The sequence below is a fragment of the Falco punctatus genome (genome assembly GCF_963210335.1).
Source record: "Falco punctatus genome assembly, chromosome: 13".
Taxonomy (NCBI): domain Eukaryota; kingdom Metazoa; phylum Chordata; class Aves; order Falconiformes; family Falconidae; genus Falco; species Falco punctatus.
This window is the reverse complement of record NC_137593.1, coordinates 14,199,076-14,211,551: the sequence shown is the minus strand read 5'-3', so window position 1 is coordinate 14,211,551 and position 12,476 is coordinate 14,199,076. Positions and strand designations below refer to the sequence as shown.

At 45.7% G+C, this 12,476-nt stretch overlaps 1 protein-coding gene across 1 annotated transcript in view; it reads left to right on the top strand.

Annotated features, from left to right (window-relative positions):
* Positions 1-12,476, top strand: part of MB21D2 (Mab-21 domain containing 2) — a 74,870-nt gene continuing 62,394 nt past the window's right edge. Inside the window, exon 1 of the mRNA XM_080410598.1 lies at positions 1-11,772. Within this exon, the coding sequence (XP_080266724.1) occupies positions 11,562-11,772 (211 nt within the window). The 5' untranslated portion in view covers positions 1-11,561. The remainder of the gene's footprint in view (positions 11,773-12,476) is intronic.

The window sequence follows — 12,476 nt, the reverse complement described above, 5'->3', positions numbered from 1 at the left end:
TTATTATTGCAGTTACCACAGCAGACTTTCTGGTGCTCTGAGTCCTCCAGTTTAGCAGGAGGGTTCTAGCATCATAAAGTCCACTGTGGTCACCAGCCACAGCAAGGTTCCCCAAAGGACTTCCACAAGACTTCAAAGGCAGACAAGCTATTACAGGACTTGATGAATTAGGGTCAGCGGCACTCAACTCACCTGCATTGCAAACGCTGTTTCTGCTTGGCAAGTGGGGAAACAGGCACACACAGTGTGGTGGCTTGCCTAAGGTCACAGAACAATTTAGTCTGGAGTGAAATGAAAAACCCTTGAGTCATGTCCTTTTCCCCACCGTCCCAGTGTCAAATGAAGAAGGAGCACCATTCATGACTTATGATAATTTCATAAAGCATCAACCAAAAGCCATTAAAATTAATAAAAGCAGAAACAGCTAATTCAGCGTGCTCTGTTTCCTTTGGTCTCTGGAGTATTACAGTGACATTCTGTAGTGGTGCTGTGAGGATTTGCAGTTTACTTGCTTGTACAGTACTGGCATTGACGTGTTGGAGTGAAGATTTATCTTTGTAAGCCATTTGTTTCTGAATTCATTGTGACCTACTTTAAGTTTGCTGCTAAGTGGCTGGGATTTAGAGTAGCTGGGACAATGATGTAATCAAAGTCGCACTTTGGTACATGGAGGCAAAATAAGCCATTGATACTGATGCTAGGCCAGGAAATTTTGCAATGCACCACCAGATGAAAAAAATCACTCTAGAATAAGGATGAAGAGGGCACCACACACTTAGAGGAAGGATCTGTTTGAAGCTGGGAAAGCAGGATGTCATTTTTTATGTGGCTAATTGATGCAGTAATTCCAGCAGGAAGTCTTGTTACTGGTGTGTGTATCCAACACCTCCAAAACTCCCCTTGGAAGCAGAGGTGATTAACATCTTTGATAAGCCATTTTCTGCAGGCTTCTATCCTTCACTAAGACAAGGGATGGTTTCTTACAGCCCTCCTAGCCCCTCATGACCTTCTTGTACCATCAGCTGGGGTCTGTCATTATAGCTCCTGGAAATAGGAATAGCTTCCTTTCACACTGTGTCAGGAAGGCAGGTAATGAGATAGGGAAAGATACAGATACAAGAATCAGTGAGGACAGCTAAATCCAAAGTTCTATATTCTGTGCCCAGCTTTGACTTCTCCAAGGAAGAACTAGGTATAAGCTGCATGTGAAAGGCCAGTGATATTAAAAAACTTGGCCCTGAAGAGATCTGGGAATGCAAAATGCCACGCAGTAGAAGCCATTACTGTTGTCATTTTACTGTGAGCAGTTTGCTGTGAGCCTCAAAGAGTAGTGGAGGAGAAGGGTGGAGTGGGGAAGGCTGGGGGAAAAAACATTAGGATGGTCAGAGAGGGCACTGCCTGGAGTGAGCTTATGATAGGGCTATGGACAAATCTTTCATATCAGAAACCCAGGGAAGTCGGTGAAAAAGCTGCTATTGCTGTCGGCAAGGTCAGGATTTCACAGAGGCCTGACCCTCAGCTTTATGTAGTCCAAAGTATAGGTCACAGCCTCACAAGGGGAGCTCCAACAAAGCACGGCACAGGAGTGATTTTTGCCTTTAAGCTCTTTGATATGTCACCATGGCTTTTATGACCCATTCTTCTCTCATATGTGTGACCTCTTCCCAGGGCTCTGCAGTGAGTTCCCTGCTCTAGAGGTCACTAGTGCCTCTCCTGGGGCAGCAAACAGGGAGACAAGGGGCAAAGAAAGATTTGGCTTTCACAGAGTCTCAGCACAACGTTCTAGAAACATCATCTCTGCTCTCTGGACAAGATATAGGTAGGCACAGAGCTGTGTTCGTCTTCAGACGGCTTTCCAAGCACATGATGGGAAAGACACTAGCAGTGCTCCAATTAGCATTCTGCAGCTCTCCAGACAAGCTGCGGTTCTGAGTTCACTGCAGCGCTGAGCCTTCATGTGTTAATGGAGTGGGACCTGCTGCTGTGTGCAATGCCTCTACAAAGCACACATTCCCTGCCAGCGCAGAGGGAAGAAGAGGCAAAATAACTCAAATTGTTTAGCTCTAGCAGAAGGTGGAGTTTGATGTCCTGTTATAAAAATCACAAACAGGGAGCCTAATTCTTGGCCCTCACTGCCTCCTGAAATTAAGTAAATTTCCCACAGAAATAAGAGGAAATTTTATCTGAATAAACCTCCAGAATTTACTGGCTTTACTTTGCTTAAGCAACCAAGGAGAATTTAAACTGATCAATTATTTTCCTGTGGAAAAATCCCATGAACTGTAATAGAGGAGACCCTGAAAGGCTTTTATCTTAATTACTGCAGAAAATTACAGAGAATTAGATCCTTTCTAATGGTTTTCTGAATCATCCTTTGGGATTTGATAGCAGGAATATAATTTGCTATTGAATTGTATAGACTAGTGGAAAAACAATGCCTATAGAAAAGTGTTCACTATCTATTAATGTCTATAGGGCTTCTCTATAAAGGGTTCCTAAAAGCCTTTTATTTACAAATACTTCCAGGGGGTTCTATTATGTTGTACACCTCTGTTTATAATGCACACTCATTAGAGTAAGAAAAGCGAAAATAGACAGCAGAGACCAGTGATCTTGTTTCTGGGAAAAAGGACAGCATGAAAACACAGGAGACCATCCTCGTAACCCCATGAAAATGCATCACATAGCCAAGAAAAGCAGAAAAAAGCTGAGGTTTTGATCCTGCATGGAGTTACTGCTGGCAGGCCCTTGTTCCCATCTAAATTCTGCAGCTCTAGGGAGGTTCAAAGAGCTTTACTTTGGATTACAGCTTCATAGACTAACACTGTAAATTGATAATGGAGTTTGATCATACCCTGAAAGCTTGCATGCAAGAAACCATGACTGCAATAACTGATCAATTCCTTGTTTACTTCCTTTAGCTGAGCAGCCTGGTCTTTCAACTGCAATCACAGATCTCTCCTGAGCAGACTGTGCTGTCCACAGCCTGTTTCCTTCTCCCCTAGTGCTTGTCACACTAACAGAATAGGACTCCCCAAACCCTGCTTTTCACCCTCACTCCCACCTCACAAACACCAAGACTGTCACATAACTACAAGGAGAACTGGTCAACAGCCTTTAAGTAATGGGGACACAATATCTGCTTTGGGACTTTCCCTTTTCTGATGGGCATTTCTGTTCCTTTTTCTCTTATGCTAACTGCTTTTGCACTTTTGTTATAGAACCTTGAAGGAAAAGACCCTGCTGAGCATAGTTCTGTGCTTCTCAACAGATTTGTTATTCCACCACTTGATGGGGAACATGCTGAACAGTACCTGACACTAGCACTCTCTGCCGGAGTTCCCCAGAGTTTAAGTAGTACAGCTAAGGCTTCCAGATTGAGGTGTTTGCAGAGCTGAGAACAACAGAAGTCATAGCAAATGTCTAGGCATCTATCCTCATTTGCCTCTTGCAAGTTCACAGCAGGGAAAATGGAAGAAAGATGACAGCAGCAATGTCAGGATTTGCCTGTGTCTGCAAAAGAGCTGAGGAAGGAAGAGGAAACACAGTGACTTTATGTGACTTTCTTCCCAGGTGACAACATGCCAGGCTTTCAGAACAGGAGTCACAGAGGGATTTTAGCGTCAAAGGATATTGTGGCTTTTTTTTGAGAAAAATTAAATTAGGAAAATGTTACAAAAGTCCTTCTGTGACAGGTATCCCAGCACTGCATACCCTTGCATTGAAAGCCCACATGACAAAAGGTGTTTGATAATCTCAGACTAAAGGATGTTTTTAATTTCCCAGGGACCCATTTATATTTTGGGTATTTGTATGCCAGCTGCTAGCACAAAACACTGAACAGTAAATACAGATCATTCCAGTAAGCAGAAAACAGCATGCTCAATACTGGAAGTAAAAATTAAACTATTTTAGTTATTAGATTTGTAAGTTGAACTAAAGCTAGAAAAACACATTCATGCATGTTGTATTTCTGGCGAAGTCTGTCTCACTAATATCTTTCTTTAGTGAAAAGCACAATTCCCTTGATTTTCCATAACTCCCTCCGCCCATCTTTTTCATTATTTTTCAGCTGCAATTGTCTGTCTTGGCAGACAGACAAGTCCTGTGTTCAGCATGCAAACTCCTATTCCTTATTGTAGACCACTACAATGTTTTATCTGACACATTTGCAGTCTGTCACAAGCATTACAGGAGACTTTTTTCATTATAGATTGTTGCTGCCTTTTGTTTATCCATCTCAGGTCTTCCCTTCCTCAGATATGAACATATCTACCAGCCAGAGCTGTGCTGAATGCTGCTTCTCAGCAACACAAAAAACAAGCTCTTAAAAATCTGTCTGCAGTGGCCAGATGCAGAAAGGTTTTTAGTGAAGTAGGGCAGTTAAATACAGTACAGAGCTCAGGCCTCCTGGATTTAATTTTACATTGATATATTTTTATAGAAAGACACTCAGAAAGCTCTTAGATCTTCATGCTAATGAAAGGGAAATTGATATAGAAGTCAGTGGCTTGGCAATCAGTTACAGGCTGGGATATTCTAACAGGAAGCACAACATGGGGAAAGGCAGAGGAAAGGGACTATTGGCTTTCCATACGTGGCAAAAGGACTGTTTTCTCTTTGTGTGGATGCTGCCACAGGGAATTCTAATATTTCCTGCAGACCTCCTTTTTCCCACAGCTTTATGACAACTTGTAAGAAGTGTGTTCTCCAGGAACATACGAAAGAGTCTGGCAGCTGGAGCCTTTCTTGTTTTCAAACTTGGAAAAATATCCATCTTTTACAGCTACAACCACTACTCAATGGTCTGGAGAACTGAGTCACATGTGAACTCAATGTGTGATATTAAATAACAATTGATGCTGGGATTGGTACATTATGGGGCTCCAAAGAAGTAGCAGGTATGTCTAAATCACAAAGACAATTGTTATTTTACAGTTTGCATGAAAAATGCCATGTTGAAGTCTGCTCAAGAGCTGCAGATTTAACCCCTACAATGTGGGGGTTAAATTGATGCTGGTAGCCATATTGTGAGCAGAGGGCTGGCATGGGAGAAATGGTGTAATTTGTTCCTCTCACCCTAGATCACTGCAGGCACAGACCCACTGGTAACTTTTCTAAGCTCCTGGGTAGGAGGAGAGTTGGTGAGAGAGGTCTCTGACCATACAGTGAAACAAAACAGAAGTGCTAATGACCAGTTCTTCATTATGTTTATATCTGGTTTCCAGTACAATAGCATGCTGATTCTAATTTGTGGCTTTTGATATTACTGTAATACAAATAATTAGCTACAAATGAACAACAGCAATGAGTATAGTCAAGCTATACAAAATGCATGTAGATGTGTAAGGGAGCGTGTCTTGCTGTTTGTATTCTCTAATCTGCCCCACCAGAACTTATTTATTATATATGGAACCAAACCCAAATGCCAAAGCTGTATCCTTTCCAAGTAGGAAAGGATCCCTGTACCACAGCATTAGCTCCAGCGCAGCACTACAACACTCAACACTGCTCAGATCTGAATCCAAATTTTATTACTTGAGATAATCCCAATTTAAAAATAAAACTAATGACAGAAAATTGACATAAGCCCAGGAAATGAACAGCAGAAATATTTCCAAACATCGCTTACATAGGTCCTGAGCCAACCCACTTACAGATTAAGAAGTTTATCAAATCAACTTCAAAGGTGTCTGAGTACAATCTAATTATGCATAACATAAATAAGATAAACATATCACTACTGTATTTTTGCCAAAATAAAAGGTCACTGTGGAAAGAACAGTAAAATGATCTGGCTGGGGTCTTTCAGCAGTTAGTGTCTGAAGCTGGTTGAGAATCTGCAGTCTGCTGCTTAGAACCTTACTTCAAAAGCCTTGGTGGATATACAAGCTAGATATATTTCTAGCTCGGGATATGCACTAAGCATCTGCTATTCTTTCAGAAAACATTTTAAGCATCCTGAGTATGGGTACTTTGAGTCTGGCTATGACAGATGCAATGCCACTGTTTCAAAAGATTTTAATGAGCACAGCTCCACTGCCATGTGGATAGCTTGATGCTGTGTTCTGCTGACAGGATGTAGGAGATCACAACTTTTCACAGGGGGAGGCATTTTATTTTTTTTTTTTTTTAATCTGGAGAAAAAGTTTAAGTCTGTCAAGGAGGCAACACACCCCTTTTTAAAACTGTCTCAGGATTGTGGTGTGTGCTGGGTGCTATTCATCTGTCATAAACCTTTGCATATGGAAATTGTGCCTGTAAATCACCCAGATTTTTACTTACAGACACTAACTTAGACAAAGTCTGTGGTGACTGGAGGAGGGAAAAGGGCAGGAAGAGCTTCTCATGGTCTCTGGGAAATATCTGGGACATACTAGGTGTTTGGAGAGGGACAGAGTTGAATATAATACATGCTGCTTCGGATGGAAAATTTCACAGCTGGTATCACATATGTCCCATGTGGAGACAGCTACAGGTGGTGAAATCAATGGGATCCATGGGCCAGAATGGAACTGGCTTTCCTCTACTAATTGGGGAAGGCAAGGGGAGCCCTGGGTACAGAGCAAGCACCTAAGTCCTTGCCAGTTCAATATCTCCAGAGTCTGGGAGTGCTCTGGTGGGGGTGTGTGACTTTACGTTCACTGTAGTTCCTTCAAATCTTGCCCCTTTGAAGCATGCAACTTGACTAGCAGTGCCAGGGAGAGAGCATGGGTCCAAACTTCATCTGAAAGACTCTCTTTTCCCTGAGTCTGCACTAGACTTGGCCTTGGCCAATCCCAGCTGTGTGGAGCCTGAAGACTGCTACTTGTAACTGCTATTTTGAAGATATTCTTGGGGTGTGTGAAATACAGGCAAAGTTTCTGGCACCAGGATGAGGGGAACCCCTGGCACAGAGAAGCACAAGGAGTGCTTTAGTGGCATCGTAGCATGATGTGACATTCCAGTCTTGTCTGGGAGTCCAAAAATGCCCCACTCCAGAACCAGACTAGGGACTGCTAGTGGAGGGAAAGATCTGAGGAGCAATGAAGCAGCTGAAGTACATCAGGAGATCACCAGGGCAGCCTAATCAAAGTGAGGTCCTGATAAATGTGAAACCAGCTTTGGTGCTACTCTAGGCTCCTTCCTCCTGGGAATGTCACACATCTGGGAATTAAGGCCATACAGAGAAAGGCTGCAGGGAGGAGAACAGGGAATAGAAGGGAATCTTGGCTGGGGTTCAGCTATCAGTGGGAAGAGCAGGGTTGGGTGCAGAGCCAGTGAGAGGGACGAGGATTGGCACAGCAGGATCCTTGGTCTGCTGCTGATCTACTTCCCTCCCTGTGCACAGCTCACTTCCCTGCTCTGTGTCACCCCTCTTATCTGTGCAGACAGGCTGTTCTATAGGCCAGGACCAAGTTTCTGCAACACAAGGCACAAAGGACCCTTCAACAGCTTAGAAGGTACCACAATAATATGAAGCAGAAGTTGCAACCACCAGATTGGAAAAATAGAGCTCTTCCAGTCACTAATTTTGTTCCTGGTGAAGCCCCTTGCCACATGAAGCTTTGAGCTACAGCTGCTTCGGTGCTAAGTACAGATAAGGATGATGTTTCTTGAGTCTACTTTTAGCCTCAGAAAATCTGGGTACAATTTCTATGAAATGAGGGATCAGTCTAGCTCATTCTGCGTCACACTCTAATTACCAGCTGCAGTGAAATATCCTAAGATGATGTATCTGAGGCTCCGTCTTATTTCTGGATCTTGTTCCAATTAATTCCCCCTACCAGCCTGCAGCACCTAAATGAGATGCAGCTCGCATCAGGCCCTGGGATGCCTAATCTTTCTCCCTTGGTATTCCTGGTCAATTGCTCTTCGTAGTTACTGCAGAACTGTTTTGCCAGTCTTAGGATGGTGGTATTAATACCACTTGCTATCCAGCATTTTTTTGAGACAGCCTATTCAAGCGTGAAAAGCATTTTGAGGTCTCAGGTCATTCTACAGAAGTGAGAACAGTTATTTCTTTCCTTTCACTTCATTTCTCTGTGGCCTGTTCTATTTCTAAATGCTGGAAGTGGCGCTGAGCAGAAAAGAGGATATCTGTTCTGCAGGAGAAAGAGAAGAGGAAGTCTATTTTGCAGGAGAAAAAGAGGAAGATGCTTTGAAGGGAAGAGAAAACACATGGGAGAAAAGATGAGTGCACGTGAGAGGGAAGGCACAGATCCAAGTGCAAGTGAGAAACAGTTTAGCTGTCAGGGTGTTCAATCCCTGTCTCAAATAAGGTGAATGTCCTCACTGGTAAGTCTTGGGACCAGCATGGCAGAGGCTATAGATTCTTTCTGGGCCCTAAGTAATGCTCACAAGAGGAGCTTTGGGGATGCTGCAATATTTCCCCAGAAAGTTCCATTTCAGAAAGAAAAAAGATTGGTAGAAAAACTCCTGGCCAACTATACTTGCAATCTCATTCTCATTTATTTGCTCAAGTAATCCCTAGTGCTTGATTTATGTAAGACTTGAATTAACTGTGTATTTATTCAGAGATCTTAAATTGCACTGATGCGATGAGGTAAAATTGCAAGCTGATGCAGTTTCAAGGGTATTAACAAGCATATGATAGCGTGGCAGATCCTACTTGCCACTGGGGGACCCAAGCCCATTCAAAGGCTTCCAGAGAAGGTGGCAAAAAGGCTCCTTCTTTTGCAAGTACAACTGTTTTTCATGAAGGAGAATTTTTCTTAGCACTGAAGTGAGGCAGAGAGGTGTAGTATCTGTCAGAGACTCTTGAAGAAAATTAAAACTGCTTGTTTGACGCTGCTTTTGGTGAACAGCGTTGGTCTGAGTTCAGACACTAAATGAAGCACATTCTTTGGTTCTGAGCAATTTCTGAATAATGCATAGTACCAGGAATAAAACAAACTCCAGATGGGCAAGTAGCATGGAGCAGTTAACACCCTGATCTAATGGAAACTTTCTGCAAACATGAAGGTGACTATAACTTCAAGCTGAGGTGCAAAAAGGCAATCAAACTGAAATCTCTATTGCTCCTGGCATCAGCTGTTTCTAAAGCACTTTATGTTTCCAATAGGTGTTTAGTGAATTCAGGCAATCAAAGCGAGCTAGGATGTTGTTACTGAATGAGATTTAAACATTTTAAATGAAGAAGGGGGAAAATGATAATATAAGTCTGTGATTGATGTGGGTGGAGAGTCAGTGCGATCATTTGGAGACCCACTGAAAGACAGAATCTGAGACAAAATGCTCATGAAGAAACTACTGCAAGTCCTAGTACTGAAGTATGATGCAGCAAATAAGATATGGTTAGGAAAGAAGGCTACACAGCTTATGAATCCTGTGGAGAACATCAGCTTGAAAAAGATGAGGCAAGAGGGTTGGGGATGAAAAGCATAGCTGGTATCAAAAGGCTCAGCTACTTCACCAAGTGGTGCCAGTGATGCATAGCTGCTAGCAGTTTGCACCACACAAAAGCGAAACAAGGATACCCATACAACTAGAAATGGTTATGGCAGGCAAGCAGGATTGCACCACACAAAAGTGAAACAAGGATACCCAATACAACTAGAAATGGTTATGGCAGGCAAGCAGGATGTTCAGAGGACGGACAGGGCAAACCACAAACCAGAAGGTCTTGAAGCGGTTCGGGGTTCAGGAGGTGCTGTGACTTCTGTGGGAGCAGTGTTATCACAAGAGGGAGCTGTCCGCCTGTATGAGATTGTCACCCCCGACAAACACACTGCAGAGAAGCGGCAACAGGGCTCTCCACCCCCCGGAGGGGCAGGAGGTCCCGAGAGCTCGGTCGTGCAGTAACCACAGCAGGCTAGCATGGGAGGGCATGGGCTGAGCCAGGTTAGCAGAGCTAATCCTGCGGGGCAGGCCACCCACACTGAGCACTGCCAATTGCTCTTCTGCAAGTCAGATCCTGCATTATGTTAATGCTATCAGTTAATTGTTTTTATTTGTAGGCTTTGCTGGGAAGGCAGATGAAGGAAAGGTGCTTGGTCAATGGTTCATGCGACAACGCAGCTGCTCACCGAGGCTCGCTCAGACGGTGAATGAAGTCGATGTCTTTCAGAATAGGCTGTGAGCAGTGTCTGAACACAATAGGGCATGTATACACAGCAGAGGGCATGTGCATGCACACACACACACTCCTACCTTTACCTTTGGGACATAATTTCTTAAATAATGAGCATTTCAGTGCCCTCAAAAGCTGTGTAAGTAGTTACAGGACAAAGCCAGAGGCGTCGGCTGTTCTCCTCTGAATAGGCTGTGGTTTCTGTTACAGGCTCCAAATCTACCCTTGATTTTCATTCTTGTTTCAGATACGGTCCCACTGGAAGAAGTGCTGAATTCCCATTTCTGATCAATATTAGTGGTCCAGAGGAACCAAGCCAAAGCCCTGAGCTCAGGTCTAAACACTAGCATCTGTGTTTACTATGCATCAGGGAAACCAGCCTGTAATCTCCTCACACTAAGCTTAGTTTCACCTTCCTGTTTTTTCTCTGAATTGCCTGATTTTGGTAGACACATTTTACCATAGTCTGGGACTGAGCTGAAAGCTTTGTTTCCTGCCAAGAATCTTGAGAGGATAGTACACATCCAAGGAGTTTGCATCGGTGCCACAGCACCTGAAACGCCCTGTAGGAGGCTAACGCGATATATTTGTATGCTCCCTGGGCAGGAAGACAAGACATCTGTTCAATGATGGGACGAGGCACAGAAGATCAGGCTAAAGGGGGAAAACCATTCCGGGCTGAAAAGTTAGAAGGCATTAAAAATACATACAGAAGAAAAGCACATAGTCTTGAAGGTGGGCAAATGGATTGGGCTGCCTGCCACAGGCAGCTTGACCTCAGGCAAAGTCTTCTGAGATCCCATTTCCCCTCCTACCCTTTGTCTATGTAGCTCCCAGGAGCGCTTCTAGGCAGGGTCGGTCTCAAGTGCAGCAGTGAGGATACTTTATCTTGGTCATTGCTTCCAAGACCTACAACAGATATACTTCATATATATAAACCCCCTAATCTTTAGGACGTCTTACGGAGCAATAAAGGAATAAATACATAACATGTGGGAGGAGCAGAGCTCCCAGCCGGTCATTAACCCACTTGCAGGACAAGGCTTTTGCTCAAGTTTAAATTTTAATTTAAAAAGGAAAAAAGGGGAGATTTTATCCTGAGCCAGGGGTCCGGCTCCCGCCGCAGCACCCGCCCGCCGTGACGCCGGCGGAGGAGCGACCCCCCCCGCGCCCCCCGGCCCCGGCAGCAGGCGGCCCCGGCGCCGCCGGGCTCCGCTCCGGCCCGGCCCCCCGGCGCGGCGGCGGGCGGGCGGCTCCGCGGTGCCCGGGCGGGGGCTCAGCCAGCGCGGCCGCTTGTTGATCGCGGCGGCCGGCGCCGCTCCGCGCCTGCCGGGCCCGCTCCGCCCCGCGCCGCGCAGGCACCCCCGCGCCCCGGCTTTGCGCTGCGCTGCGGCGCCGCTTGCGTTCTACCATTGCAACATTGCAAACCCTCCTTCCCCCCCCCTCCCCTTTCTTGCTTTTTTTTTTTTTTTTTTTTTTTTTTTTTTGCATGAAGATGGCGGCGCCTCTCGCCAGCAAGGCAGGGTCCGCTGGCACCACCAGCAAGCCTCCCTTCCCGGAGCTGGATTTCCGATCGGGAGCCAGGGTGGAGGAATTGAATAAACTCATCCAGGAATTCACCAAACACGACCAGAGGGAGTACGACGACCAGCGAGCCCTGGAGATCCACACGGCGAAGGACTTCATCTTCTCCATGCTGGGTAGGGCAGGGACCGCGCGGGGCGGGGGCAGCCGCGATGTCGATGCCGGCCGGGGACCCGGGGCAGGGCTCGGGGCTGCCCGGCGGGGCGGCACCGGCGGACCCTTTCCCGGGCGCGCCGAGCTGGGGGGTCCCCGGCCGCAGGGCGGGTCTCATCCCCAGGAAACTGTTTTTCCCTGTCCTACCCACCTGGCCTTTAGCAGCGCTGTACGGATAAGCCCAGAGGAAAGGCTGGGTCGCAGAGCTGGCCCGTGCCCCAGAGACACGCCGAGCCAGCAGGGCGAGGCGAGCCCCTTTCTTGTTATCCCCCCCCCCGCCAACTCTCAAGGCTTTAGGAAACAGACTTTTCTGGACCGCTTAGTTTGGTTATTAGACAGGCTCATGCTCGTACAGGAGCATCCACTGCGTTTCTTGCTTAGGTTGCAAAACTTGCTGCGAGTGGAGCAAGTGGGATTGTGGCGGGGGAGTCCACACCTGCGTGAAACTTTGAATCGCGGGCAGGGATCCTTAAGCCAGGGTGGAACGTGTGTCGGCCCTTGCAGAAATCACCTGGGCTCTGGCATGACTAAGGATTCTTAAGATTAACAGTGGAATGACTAACAGCTCTGATTCTCTAGGTAGTAAGTTCCTGGTAAATATTTACCTTGTTTCGACTAAGAAATCACTCACAGGAATGAGAGCCTTCAGGGTATGAAAGGATGCTAT